This window comes from Mus caroli, chromosome 9 (assembly GCF_900094665.2).
Source record: "Mus caroli chromosome 9, CAROLI_EIJ_v1.1, whole genome shotgun sequence".
In the NCBI taxonomy this organism is placed as follows: Eukaryota; Metazoa; Chordata; class Mammalia; order Rodentia; family Muridae; genus Mus; species Mus caroli.
In genome coordinates, this window is record NC_034578.1 from 67,450,859 (window position 1) to 67,478,279 (window position 27,421).

Below are 27,421 nucleotides of genomic sequence, written 5' to 3' on the forward strand. Positions count from 1 at the left end.
CCATCTCTCCAGCCCCAATCAATATTAGAATCTTAAGAGCCACCCTTACCACAGGTTTGTTAGGGAAGACTTGAGAACGGAGAGCCACCCAGAGATGGGTTGAGGGTTGGAAGACCCAAATTCTGGTCCTGATTCCTCCAGAAATGGTTCTATGGAGCTGATGGGTCATTTCAGTGGCTCCAGATTCCTTGTCTATGAAGAGCTTTGGACTGGATAGCTAGGGGAGAAGGCACTTTCTAAGTAGAGTCAAAATTGTAGGGTATTGAATAGGAATATGTAAATATTTTGCGAGCCTCAATGGATGTCTTAGTGGGTGAATTAGTGGCCAGGCAAAGCATGAGAGCCTCTCTTTGATCCTTATCACCTACATAAAAAGCCAGGAATGTGGGACACAATTGTTGATCTCAGTAACAGTGAGGCAGGACAGAAGGATCCCTGGGGCTTGCTTGCCAGGCCTTCTAACCTCATCATGAGGTTCTGGCTTCAGTGAGAGAGACTCTGCTTCAAACAAACAAACAAACAAAAACCAAAGCAAATGGCGCCCGATGGACGTCACAAGAGGCTGCCCTCTGGCCTTTGGGAGCACCTGGAGTATGCATCTGCATCTGTGCACACAGTGTTCTGCCCCCGGGCTGGTGCTTTAATTGGGTTTGAGAAGGCAGGCTTAGCATCCCTGAAGCCCTGGGTTCAATCCCCAGCATGACAGGAAGAAACCAGGCACAGAGTCTGTAAGGTGGAGAGGTTGTCTAACCTGCCTGGGGCTGTTTTTTACTGTAGATCTTGAAACCTTTGGCTTTCTTCAGTGTTTAGTTGTAAGGCTGCTCTGGCCTCTGCAGTTAGAACACTGCCTTCTGGAAGAGGGTGTGTCTTCTCTGCCTAACAGTTCATACCTTCCTTTCCAGTTTAGATTTGGAGACATGTGTAGTTGCCTACGTGTAAACCTTGGTACCTGTGTCCATCCCCCTCAGAATCACACTGCGATTAGTACAGTACCTCGCTCAGAATTCAGGATCAGCTCACCGGGCTGGATAATCCAAATCCTTGTTCTTGCAAAGCCACTACCAGAACTTGCTTACTGAATGGGGGTGGGGGTGGGGGTGGGGGTGTCCGTGGCTCTACCCTGCAGTGGTTAGCGCTCTAGACACTGAATTGGGGCTTGTGTACCTAGCAAGAGCCCCTTCAAAGTCCGTCAAGGATGGACCGGCCTTTCCTTGTTGCTCTACAGGTCCTGCAACCCTCTCCAAGCTCAGGCCACACCACACCGCCTCTTGCACACTGGACTTGCAACTTGGGTGTAGCTTCTGTGAGATAGGCCTTAACAACAGGGGCATCAGAAGATAGCCATCTGCCTTCTGGTGTGCACTGGGGCCTTTAATTCCACCAAGCATATTTTTGACATTTCTTAACCCCACTCCCCGCCAATACCTCTTCAGAATTCCTTGAGCCCCAAGCCCATGTTTGTTCTATTCCTTAAGTCTACAGTGTGAGTCATGAGTGGAAAGACAGGAAAGGTCCTAAACCCTCCCATCAGGTAATGAGGGGAGAGAAAAGGGCTTGCCTGTGGCTCCTGATAACGCTAATCTGAACTGTTGATTTCATGGCTAATCTGGTGGCTCCCTGCATCTCCGCTGTCCTGTCAACCTTCACCACTGTAGTCCAGAATCTCTCGGATCCGGTAAACACTTTCCCCTAGGACCTGAAGGGCTCTGAGAATGAGGCCTTTATGGTTCTGATGCCCTAAAGGAATGTATTTACCGGAGCAGAGGTCAGGCGACTGGAGGAGCCCTCTGCATTCCTGTCAGAAACAGGGATTGCTTGCTGCTGGGTTTGGTGTGGCACTCATGAGTTAGTGGTGCCAGAATAGCCTTGTCCTTCAGCACATCTCTTCTCCTGGACTTACTATACCATAGCAAGTGTGTCGTAACAGTGTACCACCGCCGCAAAGCTTCCTTCACCCTCCAGAGGCTGTTGATCACTGAAAGCCTTGCTCCAGTTAGCACAACCCTGACACAGCACCCCCAAGGGGCCCATGGTATAGCAACAGCAGCACTTTACCATTCATTTTTTTCCTTTTATTACTTTTTTTTTGAGAATTTCATACATGAGCACTATACTTACACCACTTCTCCCTGTGCTCCCCTTAACCCAGGTCCTCCCATAACCCCACCCACTCCCTCTCAACTTCAAAACTTTTTCTTCAATTACACACACACAGACACACACACACACACACAATGATATCCACATATACCTACTAAATATTCATTTAATGTACATTTAGTGTTGCCTGTATGTGTTTAGGTCTGGCCACTTGGGACTGGAGATTCCATCAGCGGAGAACTCATCTTTGGAGGAAACATATTCTTCCTCTCTCAGCAGCTTCGATTGCTATTCGCTCTCTGTCTGTGGCTGATGCCTTGGGAAATCTCTCGTAGCCTCTTCGGCAGGTCTCGTTTAAGCAAGCTTGTTGTTGAGACTCTTGGGTGCAACTTCCCCATCATTTAGAGAGAACACTATTTCAGCAGGCATCCTGATCTGCCGGCTTTTACTAGCAGTCTGCCCACCTCTCGGAGCCATTTTGTGAGCCTTGAGCATGTTGTAGATGTACCAGTTTGGCCCAGGCACCCCATGGTTTGTGTTCTTATAGTGCTCTGTGTTAGCTTCTAAAAACTGTAGGCGGGTAGAGGAGATGGCTCGGTTGGTAAAATGCTTGCTCTGAAGACACAGGAACCTGAATTCAGATCTAGCATCTACATAAAGTCAGTGTGGTGCATACCTTGTAATCCCAGCACTGGGGAGGTGGAGGCAGAAGGATCCCTGAGCCTTGTTTGTTGGTAGTCTAACCATTCTGCAAGCTCCAGGTTTACTAAACAACTCTGTCTCAAAGAATAAGGTGGCAAGTGACCAGGGAAGTCACCTGTCATCAACCTCCACACACATGTATCTGACACCCCCCCCAGTGTGTGTGTGTGTGTGTGTATTCAAAGCATAGGCAAGAAAAAAAATCCCACCACACTTCTAAAAGCTCTTCCCCCCCCCCACCCTATTGAGTCGTCATTGATCTATGCCCACACAATTAATTTTTTAGAAAAATAAAATAATATACAGAAATAAAATGATAGTTTTAAAAAGATCGGAGTAAGTAGTTGCTTATCACACCTCTACTCTTGTTTTGCATAAGTAAAGTATTTTTTGCAGTCAATATAGAAAAGGAGAAAGAGGGGAGGAAGACAGAGAGAGAGAGAGAGAGAGAGAGAGATCCTGAGATTTCAGGAGTTTTAGATAACCCAGATAGCCCAGGCTGGCCTCAAACCTGCTATGTAGCTGAGGATGACCTTGAACTCCTGACCCCTGCCTTCACCTCCCAAGTACAGGGAGGTACCAGTACACTGCAGACCGTGCACCATTCCCCACCACACTTGGCTCAAGTGGTGCTTGGGGTCAAACCCAGGGCTGTGTGCATGCTAGACAGACAGACAGACACTCAATCAACTAAGCCCCAGCCCAGAGAGACTTTTGGTCAGGTTGAAAACACACTCTACCAATAGATAGATCCTTTCTCTCAGTCCAGCATTGCATTTAGGAACTGCTGGGGTCCAGAGATCATCTAGCAATCACTCAATTACCGTTTGGTTTGTTTCTGTTTCCATCAGTGGCGTGAACAAGAGCCGTGGGAGCTGGTCTTCCCAGTCAGCTTGCCTGCCTGAGGACTTTGGTCTTGTCAGTCAATTAGAGAAACTTCCTACATAGCTGTGCTAGCCTCAATGATGACCCATTTCTAACCAAGGATTAGGACATAGGATGAAGTGGACTTTGCTTTGTGACTCTTGTTAGTGACAGCCTTGTCAAGGAGGTGCCCCACCCAAGTCACATTGGAATATGTGTAGAGTTTATTCTTGGCGAAGAATAAACTTGTGGATCTGGCCATGCCCAAAATGTATGCAAGTGTGTGTGTTCAAGCCTGCTGATTGGTCCAGCCACGCTCCACCCACCTGACTCATGTGAGACCTTTGTACTTGAACGCAGGACCGGTGGGGTACTTTCTTAAAGGCTTAATGTGCCTCAGCTAAGGAGACAGAGCCTGCCACTGGTCCATCACTAGTTTGATTTAAGATAGAGGTGGGGGTTGAACACATGTTTACCATGTGAGTGGAATACAGCCACTCGGTTCACATTGATCTGTAGCTGGAAATGTCCTTTCCCCAACTAAAGTCTGACCCTTTACTATTACCCTTAGTTGGAGCGTAGAGTTAAGAAGAATGGCCACGTTGGGTGTAGTGGTACATACCTATCAAGAAGATTAGGAGTTCAAGGGCAGCCTTGGCAGTCTAGCAGATTTGAGGCCAGCCTTGGCTACGTGCTTCAAAAAGCCAGAGAGAAGGGATATCTGTAAGGGGGATGCTTCTTCTGTGTTGACTTCCTGAGGTTGGAGACAGGTAGGTCAACTTTGGAAACCTCTCAGTGAAACCTCTGGGCTCAGAATCCCCCTCCATCCTTCTAGTAGCTGCCACAGCATGGTAATTGTGTTGCTAAGATGTCCTGAGATATGCCGAAGAGACGGGTCTCACAATGTGGCCCAGGTTGGCCTCAAACTTGCAGTGATCTTCCTGCCCCAGCCTCCTGAGTACTGGGATGACTGGTGTGAAACAACGCATACAGTTTCACTGGTCATCACTCGACACATATGTGTCAAACACTGACCTGCATCCCAGCTGCAGGGGACACCTCAGGGGACAGATGTCCTCTGGAGACTGAAGCTTGGTCTGGTGGGAGGCCATGCTGAATGAGGCTGTTCTGTGAGTTCTGCATTTGAGGCTTTGCACCGATACTTTATTGTACATGTCTCTCCCTGAGAAGAAATATTTCATGGCATTTTTATACTAACGAAGAACACAGTTTACAGCCAGTGAGGCAGTGGCTGGAAGATCATGGTTGTGGTGCCACACACTTTGATAGGAGAGGCAGAACCCAGTGTTTAAGTATGAACCCCTGGCTGCAAAAGGCCTGGGTTTAAAGCACTCTCTGTGTGTGTGTGTGTGTGTGTGTGTGTGTTGCTGAGCAACTTAACCTTTCTGCATGCCAATTCCCTACCTGATGAGATCATTAGAATTAAACAAGTTATATATTAGATATTAAAATAGAATGACATTTAGCTACCCTATAATAATAATTATATTCTATATCATTCATTCAACAAGTCTGTGTGAAGCACCCACAAATGCATTGGTCATTGTTCTAGGGCTTGGATAGATGATGAATGGAGTATACTTCTGGTAGCCAGGCACCATGCTGGTGTCGCATGGGGTGGGGTTCCCAGAGAGGGGCAACCTGGGCTGATGGGGCAGGAGTTTACAGGCAGTAGGCGTAGGAGGTAGAGTAAGAAGGAGCTTGCCAGAGAATATTACATCCAAACAGGGAACGGTGTGACTCAGTGATTCCAAGACACACAGTCTCTCTCTCTCTCTCTCTCTCTCTCTCTCTCTCTCTCTCTCTCTCTCACACACACACACACACACACACACACACACACACACACAGAGAGAGAGAGAGAGAGAGAGAGAGAGAGATTATCCATGCATGAAGCCCAGAACTAGGAGAAAGCAATTAGAAGAGGACAGAAGCAAGCTGAGAAAACCTTGCTGGGATTTGCTCCTGAGATACAAGGTGGCTGCTGTGTGAAGCACAGCTTCCAGGGTCTAGGCTAGCTTTGAAAGGATAGACTGTCCCCTGATTTCCTGTCCCACTCCTAAGGAAATCCCCAGCCACAACCTCTCAGCTTGGGACTTACACCCTGGGTGAGGGTCTTCAGGGAACCCAGGTTTCCTGAGCTACATTATGGGAACTTGAGGTCCTCGGCACCCAGGATATGTGGGGTTGTTTAAGACTGTTCTAGATAAGTTGTTTAAGCCTGTTCTAGATAAGGGGCAAAGAGGGCAAATGAGACTTTTGATGAGGACCAGAGGGGCAGGAGCTAGCCTCCCTTTTATAGAGGTTGAGAGAGAAATGGGTCAGAGCCAGGCTGGCAATTCCTGAAGGAAAGTGCAGAGAATCGAGAGATGAACAGAACTCCCACTTACAACTAAGGGGAGTGTTGCTTCCCATTTGAGACTCCACAGAAAGGAAAAGACTTCTGGGACATTGAGTATAAGCTGCCAGCTCTCCCCACAACTGTCAGAAACAGGTGGGATTGACCCAATAGAGGACTACAGCAAGTTTGTGTGTGGACCCTGCAGCAGACAAGATGGATGTGCACAATACTGTGTGTGTGTGTGTGTGTGTGGTTGTATAGGTATGTGTGTATATGTGTATAGGTGTGTGTGTATGGGTGTATGGTATGTGTGTGTGTGTGTGGTTGTATAGGTATGTGTGTATATGTGTATAGGTGTGTGTGTGTATGGGTGTATGGTGTGTGTGTGTGTGTAGGTCGGTCAGAAGACAATTTCAGGCGTCTTCCTCCTCGTGTGAGACCGTGTCTCTGATGTCATTCTTCTTCATTCTTCTTAGCATAACATCAGCCTAGCTGGCCCACGACTTTTGGAAATTCTCCTGTCTCAGATTCCTTTTTTTCCATAGGAATTCTGGGATTGCTGACATATGTGTGCTACTGTGCACAACTTTTACATGGGTTCTGGGAAGCCAAATGCAGGTCCTCGTATACCTTGGCAAATGCTCTCCTCAGTGTTCATGTATCTTTCTAAACCTTTGTATGGACAGTTATTTCTTATTTTTAAATTTTTTTAAAAGCTATTTCTCCATATGTGGCATTAAAGGAATCACCAAAATAATGCTTTTTTTTAAAAAAATGTATATGAATACACTGTAGCTTCAGACATACTAGAAGAGGGCGTCAGATCTCAGCATAGATGGTTGTGAGCCACCGTATGATTGCGAGGAATTAAACACAAGACCTCTGGAAGAGCAGCCAGCGCTCTTAACCACTGAGCCATCTCTTCAGCCCCCAAAAATAGTGCTTTTAAAAATAAGTTTATTTTTATTTTATGTGTATAAGTGTTTTGGCTGCATGTATGTAAGTGTGCTGCATAAGGGTTTGGTGCCATTGGAGACAGAAGAGGGCACCAGATTCCCTGGAGCTACAGTTGTAGATTTGTTATGAGCAGCTATGTGGGTGCTGGGAACCAAACTCAGGTCCTCTGCTAGAGCAGCAATTGTGCCTCGCCGTTGAGCCATCTCTCCAGCCCCATGTGTGTGGAAAGTGGGGGGTGGGAGGGTGGGTGTGGGTTTCAAAACGGGTTTTTCTGTGCAGTCCTGGCTCTCTTGGAATTTGCTTTATAGACCAGGCTCGCCTTGAACTCACAGAGATCCACCTGCCTCTGCTTCCCAAGTGTGGAGATTAAAGGCTCGCCCCACTATTCCTGGCTTGCAGATATGTATCTTAAATTCATCAAAAATAAGATTGCCAGATCAAATAGGATATGAGGTTTTGTTTTGTTTTCTTTTGCTTTATTTGACTAGTTTTAGGAATTCTGATACCTATTTTTAGATTGCTCCCTAAAATATCTTTTGGGAGTCTGTAAGTGTATTTTCAGTCTCCCATCTCTCCCGACACTGGGCCTGTTGTGTTTCCAGATACATTTAACAGCATCCCTTTTCTTGGCCTCTGAAGGGCATTGCCGGTGAGGTGAAGGACTCCTCCCCTGGATGAAGTGGGTAAGCCAGCATTTGCAGATCCATGAGGCCAGGTCCGCCCCAGGGTGTGTGGGACACCAGAGAGGATAATGCCGCCTCTGTGTGCCTTCTGACTCACTTTTGCTCTCCTGGTCCCCACCCTGGTAAACACGAGCACACGCACACATGCACACACACACACACGGGGTGGGGGGCACAGCTGTTGAAGCTCCTGCCCTGTAGCCTTTCCCTTCTCCTGAGGAGGGACCCAATGTCTGCGTACATCTACCCTCCTAAACGAGGCTTTCAGATGGGTCTGGACAGACCCTATTTTCCAGAACCTTCATATGAATTAACAGGTTTTCCTCACACTGAATGATCATTAGAAACCAACGTGGGTCCACGTTTCTACTTGAGGCCCATCTGACAGGAGAATCCCCCATAGCTGCTGATATTTTCGGGGCTACCAGTTATTTCAGTTCTCAGTGCTACATCCAACCCCTCCCTCTCCCTACTCTGTGTCCTTTTTTGTTTAAAGACTGACTGTTTTAGGGAGACAGAGACAAAAGGAGATACGCCAGAAGGAAGCGGAGGAGAAAGGGCTCTTAGAGCATAGGAGGGGTGAGGCCATGGGGAAGGTTTGCCCCTGCATCCCACCTAGGTTTGCCAGGCTGTTGCCATCCAGCCAGGAGTAGGCGGAAAGCAAAAAGGGGAAGCGTGACCATATGGCCACGGGGATTTCCCTGGAACTGTGGCACATCCTCACACTTCCGAACCAGTGGTTGGTGTCCTTAGGGCAACTGTCAGCCTGCTGGCTCTCTTTAGAGGGCCATAAATTTGTGTGTGTGTGTTGTGTGTGTGTGTGTATGTGTGTGATGACAAGCAGCCCCTGATTCCAGCGGTCTTTGCCATTCATCTGAGTCGCCTCCTATACAATGCCTTACATACCTTTAAACCCTACTGGATGGTTGGCTGAGAGCCCTGAGGTCCAGCCGTCATCCGGCACGTGACTGCTTCTGCGTCTTCCCTGCTCAGCCCTGGCTTTGCCTGCTGGCTTCCGATCACCTCCTCCTGTCTGGCTGGGGCAGCCTCCTTCAATCCAGGGTTCCGGTCCTCCAGGTCTCTCTCTGTTTTCTCTACCTTCATCCTATCTGCTTTTTTAAGTTTTTATATTAAAAATTTCATTCTTATAAATTAATTTTTGCGGTTAGCATACAAAGGAGCAGGTCCCTTGCTGGGTTCTTCAGACATCAGTGATATTGTGTTCTAGTCATTCTTGGGACATTTCCTCTCCTGGGAACGTGTTTTCTGTCTCATCTATGTGCCCAATTGTTGTCTTTTTGTGGTGGATTGGGAAGGAAAGGAAAAGGAAGCTGAGAAGACACCTCATAATTTTACAAGATAATTCACATTGTTGGGAATGACTGTGAAGAAGTTCATACATGCAGCCATCGTTGCCTGGATTGTAGGGAAAATAGAAATGGAAATAATTACATGTGTACACGCGCACACATGCGCGCGCGCACACACACACACACACACACACACACACACACACACGATCATGCCTACATACACAGATTCATGGCCAATTAGATATAGAAAAGTTGTTCGATTAAAAGCAATTCAGTGTTTCAGTCTCTGATGCTGAAAAGTAGTCAATAGTGAAGATAGTGTGTCTTCTTCAGAAAAGATTTTTAAATTGTATTTTATGTGCACCAATCTTTTGTCTGCATGTATATATATATATATCTACAAAATGTGTGCCTATGCCTGTGGAGACCAGAGGAGGGCGCCAGATCTCCTGGAACTGGAGTTCCAGACTTGTGAGCCCTGCAGGTGCTGGGAATCCTCAAGAACAGCCAGTGCTCCTAACTGCTGACCGCTCTCTGAGCCCTGGTGATTGTCTTTTTAATGAGGAATTCCACCCAGATACCATCTGTGTTCTGTTGCCATTTGAGTCTTGGCAGTCAGGAGTAAAGCACTGTGCGTTACTGGGAAGGCAGTGGGAAGGAGCCACCTTTGGGCGAGCCTGAAAAGAGAACTGCTTCACTTGTCTTTGCGGCTTCCTTCCTGGAGGTGGTGTAGCGGTGTGGCATGTGAGCCCCTCTCTTGTGAGGCTGTTGGGAGTGATGAAGGGACTGGTCACTGCAAGTGAAGCAGAAGCCAGTCCAGGACGGTGTGATAGTGCGACAGGTCAAAAGCTGAAAATTCTCGTAAATCGAAAAGCTTGACCACACCTTGGCTCCGGCACATAGCGTTGCTCTGCTGGGCCATGGGGGAAGAAGTGAGGCAGAACATTTACCCTTCTGAGGGCAAGCGTGTTTGGAGCTGTGGCTATTTGCCTTTTACTAGCAAGGCTAGGAGAAGATCAGAGTTGGGAGAATAATTTTGTTCTGAATATGCATCACTTTAGTACCACTGCAAAGTAAAACACAACGAAACAAAATCGTGCGACAAACACTCTCAGCTTGGTTTGCTTGCAGCAACCACTCGGTCGTATCTCGGGGTTTATGTTCCAGAGAGAAGTCTGGGAAGTGTGTAAGGAGGACATGAGTTACAGGGGCTTGTAGCTCGGTTGGTGGCGTGCTTGCCTGGCATGCAGGGAGCTCTGGGTTCCATCCCCAGCACCACAGCAGCCGGGCATGGTGGCTCAGGCCTACAATTCCAGGAGGTAGAGACAGGAGGGTCAGAAGTTCAAGGTCACCCTTAGCTACATAGTGAATTTGAGGCCAGGTGACAATTGTTAATATTAATATCTGTGACAAAGACAGACACACAGTATAGCCTCAGCAGGGAGCATTGATTTTGACCTCAGGCAGAGAAATCAGACTCTGAGACAGCAGGCAGGACTGTGAGGTAGAAAGGAGCCAGTGGACCCCGTGACTGCCCGCATGACATGGAGATTCACAGCCTTGTGCATTCTATGGCACCAGTCTCCCCTGTCCCTTGTCCCTTGTAGACATTAGCCACTTATCATGGATTTCTGTTTTCCTCATTTGTGTTTACATTTTTTCAAAAGGAAAATAAATATCATTTTTTGGCTGTGTGTGTGTTGGAAGTAAGCCCCGGGCTTACGATGGGAGCCCTGTGAGTCAAGCTGTGGGCAGTCAAGCTGTGGGCAGTGCCTTTCCTCTCTCTGTCTCTCTGTGCTTGCCACAGAGGAAGGGGGAGTGGTGACGTCTGAGGTAATTTTGCAGAATTGATGTTGTGTGTGGTTCTGGGAAAGCCAAATATATCCTATGGACAGTTTCCCTCCACTAGACAGCATGGGTGGTAAGCCTTCTAGAACCTTTCTCAACAGCTTGAAGCCCTGGCGTGTGGTGTGCTTTTCTTGGTGGTGGCTTTCCTCTTGGCTGAGTTTTGAGGATTGCTTTTTCCCTTTGAACCTCTTGGGCTTCACTTTTAGCAAGGCATCTGTGTCCTCCTCAGACAGCACAAAGCAACTTCATATATTTTCCCTGTTGAGGAAGTTAATGTGGCTTCGCTCTTGTTTCTTTCTGTCTCATGCTAATTTCACTGTCTAATTTCAGCTGGTCTTTCTGGATACCCTTGTCCATAACTTTCCTCTGCTTTGTTGAAACTCCTTCAAATCAAGAGCTGACACAGTGGGGACAGGGCTGAGCCATGCTTGGTCTGTTACACGTGGTACCTCCGTGAAGACACTTGAAGTGTTGACAGCAAATGACAATACTCTAGAATCTTGTCTGCTGTCAGGATTACACATGTATTTAAGTTTCTTTCCTTTTCTTTTTCTGTTTGCCGGGGTTTTGCCCTGATGAGCATACATAAAAACAAGTGCCTTTCTTCTAATTTCTCTGGAAAATTCAAATATTTGAGATCTACTTCAAAGGCCATCACTTTAGCATGTCATAGGGTAAAATGCACCATGCCCTCATACATTTTGTATGTTTATTTTGTTATATGTATATATATATATGTATATATTTGTGTGTGTATATATATATATATATATACATATATATATATAATTTATTTATTATTTGAGACAGTTGTGCTATACACCACAGACATTTCTGGACCTTACAGACCTCCTTCCTCAGCCTCTTGGGTGCTGTGGTGACAGGAATGGACCACAACGCTCAACTTCATATGTGTCTGTGTGTTAACTGTCAGTGATATGAGAATCACTATCCATCGCTGCTGGGTGTCCTTCAATGGATGGGAGCCCCCCCAAATGCAGCCACTTTAGGTGTTTCCTCCCATCAACCCCAAGACATGCTGAATGCATGGGCATCCCGCTATAGAAATGCCACCTGAGAGGAGGCCCTGCAGTCCAGAGCCTTCAGAGGCCTCTCCTACTGCAGAGCTAAATAGCTGCAGTGCAGACCAGGGCCAAGGCCTCGCTGGTTCAAGGAATGAGCCAAGGATGAGAGGAGTCCCACCAGATACATCATGTTCTGCAACCCTGCACCAGCTCTCCTGTAAGCTTCCTGGCTGGTGTAGTGGTGACAGACATCTAGTTTGGCGCATCCTGAAAAAAAAAATGTGGATGGCCAGTCCGAGGGGCCATCAAGAAGTTTCTGAAGGAAAAGTAACTCAGATGACCTGAAAAGGTCGCAGTGTGACCTAACTATAGGCAACGCACATACTCATTGCTTCTGGGTTCAAGTCTACGCTTTGCAATGTCAAGTTTCTGTTTGATTTTTTATTTCACTGTCAAATTAAAGAAACAGATTTCAGATAGTTTTAAGAGTCAGTCCTCCATGTTGGGCACTGTAGGTGGTCCTCCATGTTGGGCACTGTAGGTGGTCCTCCGTATTGGACACTGTAGGTGGTCCTCCGTGTTGGGCACTGTAGATGGTCCTCCGTGTTGGACACTGTAGATGGTCCTCCGTGTTGGGCACTGTATCCCCAATCTCTTCAGTGTTTTGTGAGTCTGTGCTGCTTCATGTAATTCTCATGGCCACTCTTTGAAGTGAATCTCAATTCTCTTATCTTACAAATGAGAAAAGAGACATAGGGATGTGGCTCAGTTGATAAACAGACTGCTTGTGTAGTATGCATAAGAGTTGATCCCTGTCACATGCCCAAACCAGGTATGTTGGTGCATGCCTATAATCTCAACAACTTTAAGATTAGACAAGAAGATCACAAGCCAAAGTCATCCTTGGCTCCAAACTGAGTTCACACTATCTTGGGCTGCATAAGACTCTGTCTGAAGTTAACGAATCAACAAGAAAATATTGTTTCAGCAGTACACTGGACCATGGTGACACTTCCCCACTCATCTGTAGGTAGCAAGGTTGAAACGCAAAATCTTTGCTGTGCTTTAATGCATTTTATTTTGGAAAATATGTATATTAGACTATATACATATATATGTACGTGTGTGTTAGAAAACTCCAGGAGAATATGAGCTATCGTAACCTATTTTGTGTTCTTGTCTCCAGGGCAGCAAAGGCGCCTACCGGTACCATTGGCAGAGCCACAATGTCAAGCACAGTGGTGTGGACGACATGGTTCTACTGTCCAAGATCACAGAGAGCTCCATTGTAGAGAACCTGAAGAAGAGATACATGGACGACTATATTTTTGTATCCTTTATCGTGTCCTTTGCACACCTCTGGGATAAGACTGTTCCACAGTACCATGGTTCTTCGCTTTCACAATAAGGGCTGGGCTTCCAAGGGCAAGACTCAGATGTTTTCCTGGCATTTCACGGAGTCAAAGTGCAGTTCCACCACAGTGTTCCTTTCAGTTATAAGAGTCTACATTCTAAGGGGCTAAGACCTCTGCCTATCCTGGACAGAGTCCTTCTCTGCTCCGTGGGTGTTGTCCTGATGACATGCTAGAGACTTAGAGGGTTTGAAAAGATCACCTCACGAGCAGAAAAGCTACCTCCCCAGTTAATATTTACTTTATATTTACTGAAGGAAACATGAGAAGGCATGATTGGCTATTGAAAATGCCTGGTGTGTTTCCCTGTTAATCTGCCAGATGGTGTTTTATAATAGGGCTTTAAAAACCCAGAAAGCAAACCTCACGGAAACGTGTGTTGACTTCACGATGAAAAAGAACTGTGGTAGGCGGGGGTGTTCAGCCAGCAGTCAGGACTTTTCTTTGGGACATCAGTACATTAGTGAAATTGTCACTTAAATTAGTCACAGCACAGCCATGAAAGGTTTGTGTTATCTGTACATCAGCGCCATAGTACTTAATGCTGATGCTACGGTGACCCCCCGAAGGCCCAGTGTCTGGGAGGCGTGGGTGCCTTATGATATAACATGCATTTGGATTTCACCCAGAATGCCTGGGGAAGTTTTCTCACTAGGGGCTTCTTTTTTTATTATTATTTACAATGTTTACTTGACTATTAGAAGAGCCAAATCCTAGGCAGCCATACGTTTGCAGGCTGCCCTGGCTGCCCACCCATCACTTGTGTGTTTAAGTTTAACTCACAGATTGCAGTGTTTGTTATCTCAAGGCATTTAAACCATTACAATAGTACCATGCTGTTAGTTTTGTTTTGTTTTTGTTTTTAAATTTATCACAAAAGGAATTTTCTCCAAGTATTTGTGCAGTTAAATCCCTAAAGCCCTACTTGTAAGGCTAAATCTATATTTCTAGGTTTGTTGACCATTATAGTAGCATTATTTAAATTTGTAATGGACAAGAAGGAGTTGTTCACATATTTTTAAAGGTTTCAGTTTGGGTTTTGAGGATCTCATTATTTATCCCTGGATGGCCTGGAACTCGCTGTGTAGACCAGGCTGGACCTGCTTCTGCCTCCTGAGTGCTTGGATTAAAAGCTTACACCATCATGCCCAAGCAAGTTGTTTTATTTTTATTTTCTAATTATGTAATGGTGTGCCTGTGTACATGGGTGCCCATGAGTGGGCACACAGGAGCCTAAGAGGGTCAGAACTCTGGTCCTGTGCAAGAGCAGTGCAAGCTTTCAACCACCGAGCCATCTCTCTAGATCCTAGAAATATTTTGGGGATATGATGGGATGTTTTGATGTATGTGGACACTATCAAATAATTAAATAAGGGTATTTCACATGACTGTTACCTCCCATACTTGGATTATGTGGTATAACCAGTTAAGAATCTCTGATTAATTTTGACATACATACTTTTTCTGTACAGTCTAGCCAGAGAATCGTCTACAGTAGCTCTTTTTGATTTTCCCCCTTTTTGGTCTTTGGATGAGTTAGTTTATAAAGCATGTAACAAGCAAAAGCAGAAAATTGAATAGCGCGTGGCAGATCGAGAAAGGCAGCAGATGCATCATTAGCAAAGCATCGTTAGACCAGACAACTGAGCGGCCTGGGTGAGGGAGCAAAGACGACATCACCAATCTGAGAGTTAGTGGCGTCCAGCAGACACGGACTGGGGGAGACCACACGGAGGCAGACTACTGGAGTTTCCAACTGAGAGAGACACCATGGAGCAGATCGTCCCCTAGGGTGGGATTTCCAAGTTAAGAACAACAGTAAATAGTAACAGAATGATAACATCAAACTGGGGAGCTTACAGACCTCCACCAAACCAACTGGGGAAGTTAAGGCGTCAGTCTGGAGTTTCTGATTGAATTTGTGCTCCAGGAATGAGCTTCTCGTGACTGAGTTTCCGGCCTCTTGTTCTGTTGTCGATATTTTTACACTTTATGATAAACAAAAATAAGGTTAGAAATGGTTTACTTTGTAGCAATTCTCAAGGATACAATCTTTTAATGCCCTTAGCTGCTTGCTGATCTCTGTCTGCCAAGCCCCTGACAGAGCCAGGGGTCCGCCTGACCCAGAACAGGCGGTTTTAGACATCCTTGGGTCTGTGAGTGAGGACCTTCTTAGCTCAAATATCACATGGCAATTCGGCAATATAATGCACACTCTATTACGTTTGTTTGTTTGTTTGTTTCTCTGTGTAGCCCTGGCTGACCTGAAACTCACTCTGTAGACTAGGCTGGCCTCTGCCTCCTGAGTGCTGGGATAAGAGGCGTGCACCACCACTGCCTGGCACAATATTACATTATTGTTAAGTTAGAGTGAACACCATCCTCTTGACTAGCAGTGGCCTGCGGTTTAGAGACAGATCCTGTCCACCATCATTTTTAAGCTGACGTTTCCCTGGGACCCTTGCACCACCTACCTGCTCTGCTCCCCTTTAGGTAACTGTATGGGAGCCATTGTATGTACTTTCCATTTCTCCTCTAATCACAGGAACTGACATCTGTTTGTTTCATCTCGATCTAGCACCATCCACAAATGTTATGTGTGTGACCCCATGGTACATGAAGACTCGTAGATAGGATTGGGAAGAGCTGGGTATAGATTGTGGGTTGAGACTGCCTGGCTTCTACCAGCTGAGGTACATCCCAGCTCTAGAAACTATTTTAAATGTAAGATTATAAGTTTGAGAAAGGTGGATTTTCCCTCTTGCCTGCTTGCTTTGTGTATTGTATGTGCACATATGTGTGCTAGTTAGTACATACCCCCACACATGTGCAAATGGAGGCCAGTCGAAGACATTGGGTGCTTTCCTCTGTTGCTCTCCATCTTGGTTCTTCAGGCAGTGTCTCTCTCTCTCATTGAACCTGAAGCTTACTGATTTGTCTAGGCTGGTCAGTCAGGGAGCTCGTGACATGCGCCCGTCTCTCCCTCCCCAGTGCTGGGGTTATAGGCATGTGCAGCCATGCCTGGCTTTAATGTGTACACTGGGGACTTGAACTCAGGTCATCTTGTTTTCACAACAAGCAATAGTACCCACTGAGCCATTTCCCTACCCAGTAAAAAGGTGGGTTTGCTGAATAAGAGAAGGCAAAGATAATGATGGCTGTAGTTGCCTAAGGTTAGTCCAGCCTCAACCCAGACAGCTTGCTCCTCATTGGACTGTTTACTTAGAAGACTCCAGGAGCTTCCTGCAGACAGGGGAAAAAAATTGCAAGAACCTTTTAAAGCAGTATATGACCATTTAACATGATTGATACAGTGCAACTTCACAGAGGGAAAGACACTAACAGCAGCAGAAATCCTGCTGCCAGGGGGAGTTCCCATGGTCCTCTCAGCATATAGCTTTATCCCCCGAGCTTATACTCGCACATATGCGCTTTCTTGCTGGGTAACAATAGTATATCAGCCTCCTCATGCAGTTTTTGCCTCCCCCCGCCCCACACAGTTCTTGGCAAGAGATGCGCCGTATTAAATGTTCACTGAAAATCCGTTGACTCTCAAGCCTTTTTAAATTCAGACAGCAAAATTTTTGTAATGACTCAACAGGGCAGGGGGTGAGGGCAGTGAATGCCTTTGAGTCAATAACTGACTAATGGTGTGTTCCTCCAAGGAAGCGAGCTGCTTGACCACTAATGACTTTCTGATTTAGACATCTCTACCCACTCGACAGAAAGGAGCTTTCTTTCGGCAGGTGGGAGGGAGTCACTTTCGGCTCAGAGGAGGCCTGGCAATGCTGATGGGTGTTTATGATGTGCTGCCGTGTCTGCCTCCCACTTTCTCTCTGCATAGTGATCACAGTCTCCATCACTGCTTAAGAGATAACCCATAGCATAGCATTCCTATAATAAAAGACGATTTCTTTCTTTGTTTCTTCTTTGTTAAGGAAAAAAAATATATATATATATATATATATCACCTCCTGCCCATAATACCAGCACTGCTTTGTATTGCAAGTCAGCATGAAGGGCAGTCAGTGACTAATGCATGCAGGCCAAGTGCAGTTGCTTTGTTCTCCATTAGGAAACAAAACCCACTTAGAACATGCTGACATTGTCCAACCAATAAAGCCTGCATTTTGAACTATTTATCCCCAAAGAAGGAAGGATGAGTTTGCCATCCATTCATGGAGACGGCTGCCACCCTGCTTACAATGACTTTCTAGAGTGTGTAAGGGAGAAAAGTTCTGGAATTTAGAAAGAAAGGAGCTGCAGCAGCACTCCGTTGTCTGTCCGTCCATCCGTCCGGTCCAGCCGCTTGGCTGAGGAGAATTCCCATGTGAAGCTTTTCACACTCATCTGCTCCAACTGTCTCTAGACTTCTTTTCCTCAAAGGCTACTCTCAGACGTGCTTGGCATTTTTAATCCTTCAGTGAGGAGCTCGGGCTGTCCTGCCAGAGCAGCAATTGCCAGAGACAGTATGTCCTTAGTCATTCAGAGAGATGCTTGGCTCTAGGCAGACAGGTCACAGGGAGTGGACAGCACGTTGGGTGAGACATTAGTCTTGTGACTGGAGCCAAGAGCTTGAGTTCTGGCTCAGACTGTCCCCAAATATATGGCTTTGGACAATGGCCCTGCCTCCTTCACTTTCCTGTAACATATGCAGTAAGGTTGGCTTATCGCTGCATGCTGTCATCACATTCAATAGTACAATGAATGCTCTTAGCTTTGCCTGACATTCAACACAACATGGACTGGCCATGTGTCTCAGTTGGGAGACTAGCCCAGCTACGCTGCCCTAGCATGCGTGAAACCCTGGGTTCGATCCCTACCACCACAAAAGCCAAGTACTGCATCCCCAAGAGATGGAGTCAGAAAGATCAGCCCTTCAACAGCATCCTCAGCTACACTGGAACTTTTAGGTCAGCCAGGGATACAGGAAAACCTGTCGCAGAAAATACTCAACAGTGGGCCGGAGAGATGGCTCGGTAGTTAGAAATGTTTGTTGCTCTTCAAGAGGACCAGAGTTTCCAGCACCTACATCAGGGGACTCACTCACAGCTGCTTTTGACTCCAGCTCTGGGGAATCTAATGCCCTCTTCTGGCCTTCACAGACACCCTACTACGTGCACACAAGCACACATACACATAAGTAAAAGCAAATCTTTAAAAATAAGAAATAAGTGCATTTTTTTAAAAGCATTCCCTCTACATTACAAAAAAGATGGTTTTAAACTACGTGTATCAAAAGGAAATTGTCTCAATCCAAAGCCCCTTAGACCCAGTGAACTGCACTTGATTTGTTAAATTCATTGTTGGGGGAGGAACACAAAGGCCCAGCAGTCAGAGGACAGCTTTCAGGAGTTGACTCTCTCCTGCCACCTTTACGTGGGTTACCCGGATGAAACCACGATCATTAGGCGTGTGGACCCACTGAGTCATCTCCAGCAGCCCTGAATTGAGCCTCATGAAAAATTCACTGTGTTGTTCTTTTTATTTCCCATGTCATTTGTGCTGCAGTTTAGTGAGCATTCACAGAAGCCTGAGCAAACATCTGGGAACCAGTCAGTTAAAGATCTGCCTGGTTCTTCTCGTTGTCTAGGAAATGAGATGCCCCTCCCCCGCCCTCCTTTTATTTGGTATCATAGCTTCATCTTTACCTGCAGTTTGAAAATTATCCTTAAGCCACACCTTCACTGTGAAAGATTACGAGTGTGGGGATAATGGCCCTGCCAGTGTCCCCAGGAATACTCCTGAATTATGTATCAGCTGTGGGAGGCAGTGCCAAGGGACTTCCCGGGATCGCTGTCCCCACCCTGCCCTGAGCCCTCTGGGTATTAGCTGAGGTCTCCCAAAGACGCGGCCAGATAGAAAAGGTGAAATTGTTTAGATACACAGTCAAGTAACTGACTTTGTTTCCTTGGAATAACTTACTTCCTGTTGGTTCTGATGCCAGTAAATTTGTGGATACTTAGTGTACAATCAGGACACATTGACCATTTCAAACCAAACCTTGTTTTTCATTGGTCCTAACAAATAATGATGTTCTTGGGGACCCTGCTGGGCAATTGGGGGAGAAATGAGAGTCCCCTTCATCCTTACCTAGGTCACTGCTCTAGGCCCAGGACAGTCTAAAAAAGAACACACTTACGCTCCGTTTTCTGCCCATACTCACCTGGGCTCTATTTCTTAGGCAGCTGAGAGCTTTGTGGGAGGGGGGGAGGGTGCCTTTGGCCCTATCCTCAGGGCAGCCCTTTGTTACTCCTGTGACAGTGACCAGTTTGTCCAGTATTTCCTCTGAAGGGAAGAGGCACATCTGTGGAGGGATCATGTATGTCTTCCCTAGTTTATTTTTTCTCAGAGGAGACATCTTGCAGCCTTCACATTGGTTTTATCCTAGGACTTGTTATAGCCGTTGAACAAGAGAATCCAGAAGAAAGACAAACCTCTCCTTTCAGTTTGATTATTAGATTCCTACCAAATCCTTAAAAATACAAAAGACCCCACTAAGATAGATTCTATCTTATTTATTTATGTTTTTAATTTGTATGTATGGGCGTTTTCTGCATGTGTGAACCCGCATGTATGCTTGATGCCTGAGGAGGGGCTTGGATCCCAGGAACTGGAGTTACAGACAGTTGTGAGCTGCAGTGTGGGTGTTGGGAATCGAACCCAGGTCCATTGGAAGAGCAGCCCATGCTCTTAATGTCAAGGCCATCTCCCCAGCCTCTAAGATGGATTTTAGAGTAGACAAAGCCTCCTGGTTCTAAGTCAGAAGAGGCTACAGAGCATCCCCATCCTCTGCGTGAATCGTGCTCTGCTAATTTAAGGTTGGTAGGTAAGTAAAACAGGGAGACTCAGTTATATGTCCATCTTGGCCAAGCATGCCACCTTTTAGCACAAATGTATCCCAGACATTACTCTAGGAATACCTATAATGTAAATGTTTTCATTGCTTCCTCGGTGTCTAAATTTAATGAGGTTGTCTGTATTCTTATTTGCTTCTCTGACAAGTCAACTAGCAATAGCAATGGCAGTACTTGCTAACTACAGAAAGACCACACTCACTGCATTCTCACCCAGCTGATAAAGTCTCTAGCTCAGTCTGACCCTCAGCTCCCTATGTAGCTGAGGATAGCCTTGAACTTCTGATTCTGTCTCTGCCTCCTGAGTCCTAAAATCCCAGGCACGTTCCCTGTACCTGGTTCATGTTGGTACTGGGGACAGAACCCAGGATTTAATGTTGCTAGGGAAGTGCTCCTCCAGCCAAACTATACTCCTCATCTCTTGTTTCTTTTTGATCAAGAGTACGAAGTCTGGAGCCAGCCTGCCTGGATGGGGAAGTTGATCTGCCACTTTCTGACCTGTGTCTTTGAGCAGATTTTAAGTTTTCTTTTCTTAGAGAGAGCTTGCCTAACTAGAATCATGGGATTGCTGTGTGTCTACCACATAATGTGTCTGTGTTCATTCAGTTCTGTCACCAATTATGAAGTGTTGGTGACAGTATCATAGACATCTTTCATCTTTTAAACAATTAAGCAATTTTTAAAAAAACCTCATCACCTCCTTTTCTCTACTATTAAGTCATCTTTATTTTCCAACGTGGAAGGATTTTTTGGTCTGTAACAAATGAAGTCAAAAGGCAGTCCAGTCATTCTGCATTCTCTCTCTCTCTCTCTCTCTCTCTCTCTCTCTCTCTGTGTGTGTGTGTGTGTATGTGTGTGTGTGAGAAAATTACATGACATAGCCACACCCATTTATTCTGTCTATATATTCCTAATTTCACATCTCATCGAAGGTCAAAATTGTCACCTGCATTACAATTTCAGAGATGTCAATGTGAGATGACACACGTGAGTTGAGGGACTAACAGCTGGGTGCTGATTGCCAATCATTCAGTATTTCACTTATTTCCATAGCAAGGTTGTTAATTAAGGAGGTCTTGGTTTATCTCCATGCATTAACCACAGCTTAGAGGTATGATGTTCTGTATAATCTGGAAAAAGATTTACAGTAGCTAGGCTTTCAGTTTTGAAGGAAGTTATTAAATATGAAGCAAGTAAGAGTAAAATGGTGGTGGGGATGGGTAGACAGATCAATAGGCAGATGCAAAATAGATGATAGATAATAGATAAAGAGATAGATAGACAGACAGGCAGACAGACAGATAGACATCATCAAGTGCTCAGAACAGCAGCAGAAATCAGCTGGGGAAGCCTCATTAAAGCAATCAGGTGGAGTTCTTGTTTGAGAGACTTCCAGGCAGGGCAGAGTGTCTCCTGGGTGAAGCATCCAAGTAAGAACAAATCGCAACAGACAGAGAGGCATCATCAAATCGGGGTGCACAGCATCTATCAAAAATGTAACAGGAAGGTGAGGTAGCCAGCTGGAGTTCCCAATCAAGCTTCCTCCTCCTGGCTAAAGTATCTGGGGTCTCTTCCCCATGAAAGACACTTTTATATCAATAGTGACCTCTATGGAAAGCAATTTATCTGCTTGCTAGCCTCAATGGTGTGGTGACGTTACTCCTGGGCTCTCTGGCTGTTCTTCTCTCCCTTGCTACACTTTATATCACCAATCCACTCTTGGACACGGGGCCTTAGAGGACACTTGACATAAACATGCTTATGTCAGAAGTCGAGTGGGGGGCCCAGAGAAGCATCTGGGCTAAACAACACATGACAACCTATAGGAGTTAGGGAATCCAAGCCATTTGAGCCAGCTCCCTGTTATATTTCCCAGTTATAGAAATGGCTCCCTGGGAGGAACTCTCACAGTTTTATATCTTTTTCTACTTAAATCTGTTTATTTGTGAGTAAACTTAGTCTTAATGATCTCTTTGTAAAAATGAAGATATTTCTAATTCAATGATTAGTTGATCAATTTTGAGTGGGGTGTAGTTGTGCACACCTGTAGATCCCAGTAGTTGGGAAGATACAGCAGGAACATCACATGAATCCAAAAGATGGAGGAGACCAGCCTAACAGACAGCAAGAGACAGTGCCTCAAAAACAAGAAAAACAACAGAAATCCAGTGTCAGGGGTGGGGGAGTGGAGCTTTTTTTTTTTTTTAATGGTTTTTTTTCCCTCCGTGGGAACAATGTTTTTATTTTGTTTTCTTTGTTCAGTGATGGATTCTCATCATCTAAACATGCGTGGTGTGTTGTAAACAATCAACAACAACAAATAGTTGATTGTTGAACGAAAAAGGCATTGGGCAATATAATAACACTCCCCTCACTTGGATGCATTAAGATATCTAAAGCTGGGTTGGCGAGATAGTCCATTGGGCATGAGTGCTTGCTATGCAAGAGTGTGAATGGGTAAAAATGAAAGAGATAAGACTTTGAGAATTAGAACTCATGGTAAAACATTGGTTCTTCTCCTTTCCCCTAAGCTTCAAGGTCCCTATGTATGTATGTATGTATGTATGTATGTATTGGTTTTTCAAAACAGGATTTCTCTGCATAGCCTAGAACTGTCCTAGAACTCACTCTGTAGACCAGGCTGGCCTCAAACTCAGAGATCCTGCTTCTGCCTGCAGAGTGCTGGGATTAAAGGCCTGTGCCTCCACCGCCCAGTCTTCCTCTTGTTTGTTAAATGGAGACGAAAACATGCATCTTCTTCCCCAGCGGTACAAATTCCAGTGCATCTCATTTCAGAAGGGTGCAAACTGCCCAGGTTGTGCTGTGCAAGGTTCTATTCTCTGTCTGTTAGATCCTTGCCCTCTACAGTGCTAGACTAAAAAGAATGTGCTTTAGCTTATAATGATTCCTTTTGCAGCAGCTTGATAATGAGCCTCATTACTGTCCCCGGGGAGGAGTAAGACCTGAGCTGATTGAATAACTACTTCTTCCTTTGTGGTGTTTACAAAGTGTGTGAGCTCGCTTCCCTTCTGGCAGTTCACTGCATGCTCGGGAACATCTGTTTATTGACTTTGAAAAACATGTTTCTATCAAGATGAATGGACCTTAACCAGGTTGAAATTCAGACATATATAGGGTCTGTATTAATCTCTGTCAACCCATTCAAGCAAATGCCATATTTTGGAGAAAAAGAAATCGAAATGTACCAAGGAGCGGTAAGTTATGTAGTCATTAAGTTGCTGCGGTGTTTAGGGATTTTATCATTTATAAATAGTTTTTTCTTGAAGTTAGCAATACATTGGTGTTTTCTTATGAATTATTTATGGTGGAAGGTCAAGTAAGTGACATTGGTTTGTTTGGCTTTTTTTTTTTTTTTTGACAATGGATGCTGATCTTAAGCATGCAGCTCAAAGTACAGACTATCTAATGTGTGGGTTAATTGCCGCATAGAATTAATTAGGTGGGCTGTTGAACGCAGAGTTTGGCGTGGTCTTCTGGCCCATGTGTGCTTCAGAGTTGTAAGTAATAAACAGAACCACAGTGGGAGCTATGAATGTGTCGAAGCATGAGGGCCTGAGGTCATGTCCCTGAACCCTGGTCAGATGCAGCATAGTGTCACACACTTGTAATCTCAGCACTAAGAAGGTGCAGACTGGAGGGTCCCCGGGGCTGGCTGGCCAGTCTAGCCTAGTGATGAGCTAAAGGCCATCGAGAGACCCCACCCCAAAGGAGTTAAACTCCATTCCTGAGGGTAACGCCCAAAGTTGTCCTCTGTCTTCCACATGAAAGCAGGCATAAACACACATATTTGTACTCACACATGCACACGTGTGTGCAAGCACGTACACACACAGACTTAAAAATATCATAGGTAAACATAAATAAGATGCTGGGAGCTTTGAGAATTAGAACCCTCCATATACCTTGGCCATGGCTTGAAACTGAATCTCTCATTCCTTCATTTACCAATATAACTGATCTCTGTTCAAACCCACTCTATTGCCATTTTATCAGTGGATTAAAAGTAAACCCATCAATCCTTCCTAAGGTGTTCATCACACTCCAGGGCCCTAGACCTCTGCATCTTCTTCCCTCCCTCTCTCCCTCTCTCACAGCAGAAGCACAAGGGCCTTTATTAATCCCAGCCCCTGAAAGCCAAACAAAAGCCCACACAGATCCATCAGTTGAAGTGGAAGGCAACTTACCCACAGCAAGTGCACGCCCCATTGTCGCCAGATGAATGCTGCTGGTAGCCGGAGCCCAAGGAGGCTGCCACGAGAGAGATCTTTGATAATGCTGCTTTTATCCAGAGCCAGCACAAGGACACACTGTCAGCAGAGTTCCGGGCCCTGTCCTGGTACCCAACTCCACGATCCTGGGGCAGCTGGTATGGAGCTGGCCTGATACTCAGTAACAGTAAGGCTCCACCAAGAAGAGCTGAGACACATGGAACACACACACACACACACACACACACACACACACACACACGTTTCTAGATCTCTGAAGAGCCACTGTGTGCCAAGCCCCTTTATGTTATTTATCTTTTCAAGAGTTCTTTGTTCAGAAATGCCACTTTTTTTAATTGTTATTTTCAACTGAACAGTGGTGTCACATGCTTTTAATCCCAGTACTTGGGAGGCAGAGGCATGTGGATCTCTGTGTGTTCAAGGCCAGCCTGGTCTACAGTGTCTAATTCCAGGACAGCCAGAGCTACATAGTGAAACCCCATTCCCTCCCCCCCAATCTTTATTTTCATTACTCATGGTAACACTGTTATACAGTTGGTTTTTACTGAGTACTACATACTGTATGTGCTTGCAACAATACAGTCCATATGAATTCTGTGTCACATTATCTTCCCTATTTTACAGAGGAGGAAACTGCTGTCCAGGGAGCAGTACCTGAATCTCCTGAGCTAGGAGTTAAGCTCGGGTCTTAATGACTTTGGGTTCTTGATTGAGAAGACTCAGAGGAGATGGCTACTCGATAATTCCTAGACATGTAGCTCACAGGCATGGTGAAAGGGTAGTGGGAAACCTGGCCGAACGTACAGGACTCCTGAGTTGGGTCTGCAGCTCTGTTGCCTATTACGTACAAAGTTCTGGATTCCACCCTAACCCTGAACATACCAGGCCTGGGATTCATGAGACCCTGTCTGGGGCATGGAAAGCATACGTGGCCCTCAAAGACCAAGGGTATAGCTTTCATTAAGCAGTTTTGGAGCTTTAGTAGGGAAAGGCTTGTGTCCTAGTTAGGGTTACTACTGCTAGGATAAACACCATGACCGAAAACAAGATGGGAAGGAAAAGGCTTATTTGGCTTACACTTCCACATTGCAGTCTGTCATTGAAGGAAGTCAGGACAGGAACTCAAGCAGGCTTGGAACCTGGAGGCAGGAGCTGATGCAGAGGCCATAGAGGGGTACTGCTTACTGGCTTGCTCTCCATGGCTTGCTGAGTGTGGTTTCTTATAGAACCCAGGAACCACCAGTCCAGGGATGACCCCCACCCACGATGAGTTGAGCCATCCATCATTAATAAAGAAAATGATCTACAGGCTTGCCTATGGCTCAGTCTTATGAAGGCGGTTTCTCAGTTGGAGTTCCCTCCTTTCAGATGACTCGAGCCCGTGCCAAACTGACATAGAACTAGCTAACACAGTTTGTCTCCTCATTTCTCTCCACTACTCAGCATTCTCTCCACTCCACCTCCTTCTGATCTCCACTTTACTTTCTTCCTTACAATGTTCTACTTACCCATTCCCAAAGAGGCGTTAAACACGGCCCTACGCCAGGAATCCCTGTAGAAGCAACCCATCTAAGATCATGCGCTGAGGTCCCAGCAGGCCTGCCTATCACCACAAAGGCGGGCTTAACATACACCCTGTCAATTCTGCGTTTCCTCCCACTCTCGATAGGTAGTTTCCTATGGGTGGGGGGACCAGCCACAGTGGTGGATGCTGGGTCTAGGACTCCTGAGAACTTTGCTTATACCCAGTGTCTCACTCTCTCTGCTGAATTCCATTTCACCACTGATGTCTGGTCTTTAAAGTTTGGCAGTAAGTAGCAATTTCTCAGCCAGCCCCCTTCAGTCCATCCCTACGTAGGACATCCCTATGTAAGCAAGTTTTTTCTTATGTCTTTGTATGGCTTTATCTTTTAAAATTACTGTCCTGTCCATCTTCTCACTCATCCTGTGGGACCTTCAGAGACAGGGCAGTGTGTCACCCCGTACTTAGTCCGACAGCATCAAATCTAGCGAGCCTTATTCCCCCCCTGCCCCCCACACCACGTGCAGTGTTTTTAATTGTTTGCTTTGCTTTATTTATTTGTGTAAACCATGGTGTACATGGGGATGTCAGAGAACAACTTGCAGGAGCCAGTTCCCTCCTCCTTCCATGTGGGTCCCAAGGATTAAACTCTAGTCAACCAGCTAACTGGCAATTGGCAAGTGCCTTTATTCAATGAGCCACTTCAGCCCTGATTAGAGATCAAGTCTCATGTGTAACCCAAGGTCACCTTAAGCTCACTGTACCATGGATAATGACTGTGAACTCTTGTATATTAGTTTTTGAGGTGGTCAAAGTGGGTGCCTAACAACTAAGTAAATAGGGTGGAGTCAGCTGACAGAATGAGTCTCTTAGAGATGGGCCATGATTTGATAAATGGACTTTTTTTAAAATTTATGTATGAGCGTCTGCCTGGATGTATGTCTGGGCACTACTCTTGTGCATGCAGTGCCGGAAGAGGCCAGAGGAGGGCATCATACCCTGGAAGTGGAGTTACACCACTCATGATTATGAGCCACCGTGTGGGTGCTGGGATCTGAACCTGAGTCCTCCGGAAGAGAAACCAGTGTTCTTAACCACTGAGCTGTCTCTCCAGTCCCTAATTTTAAATCTGTAAACGGCTAAAGACCCTTTCCTGCACACCCAGGAGACGCTTATTATAGTTTGTCAGCTCCAGCCCTCCCCTTTTAGAAAAGAAACAAACTAGCCAAACTAGTTTATCTCCTGAGAGGAACCACGCCTCTTGCTGTCTTCTTGTAGAAAACTTGAAAGTTTTCCTCCTAGTCCATACATATACCCCTCAATCCCCAATGAGATCCGAGGTTGGCAACTTGCCTTTTCAAGAAGAATAATCCTGTGGGCATTTAAAGTTCTGATCAAAGTGAGACCCAGGGTCTTGACAGGCCCTTTTCTGACAAGTATCAGAATGCTGTCAGTTGCCAAATGTCTCTAGAATTTGAAAGCAGAATGTCCTTGCGGAGACATGCCTATGTGGAAGGGTGGTGCAC

General features: G+C 45.7%; 1 protein-coding gene across 1 annotated transcript in view; it reads left to right on the forward strand.

Annotated features, from left to right (window-relative positions):
- Myo1e (myosin IE) overlaps nt 1-27,421 on the forward strand; it is a 195,716-nt gene that overhangs the window by 66,930 nt on the left and 101,365 nt on the right. The window contains exons 2-3 of the mRNA XM_021171412.2: nt 13,041-13,184; nt 23,249-23,338. Of these exons, the coding sequence (XP_021027071.1) occupies nt 13,041-13,184; nt 23,249-23,338 (234 nt within the window). The remainder of the gene's footprint in view (nt 1-13,040; nt 13,185-23,248; nt 23,339-27,421) is intronic.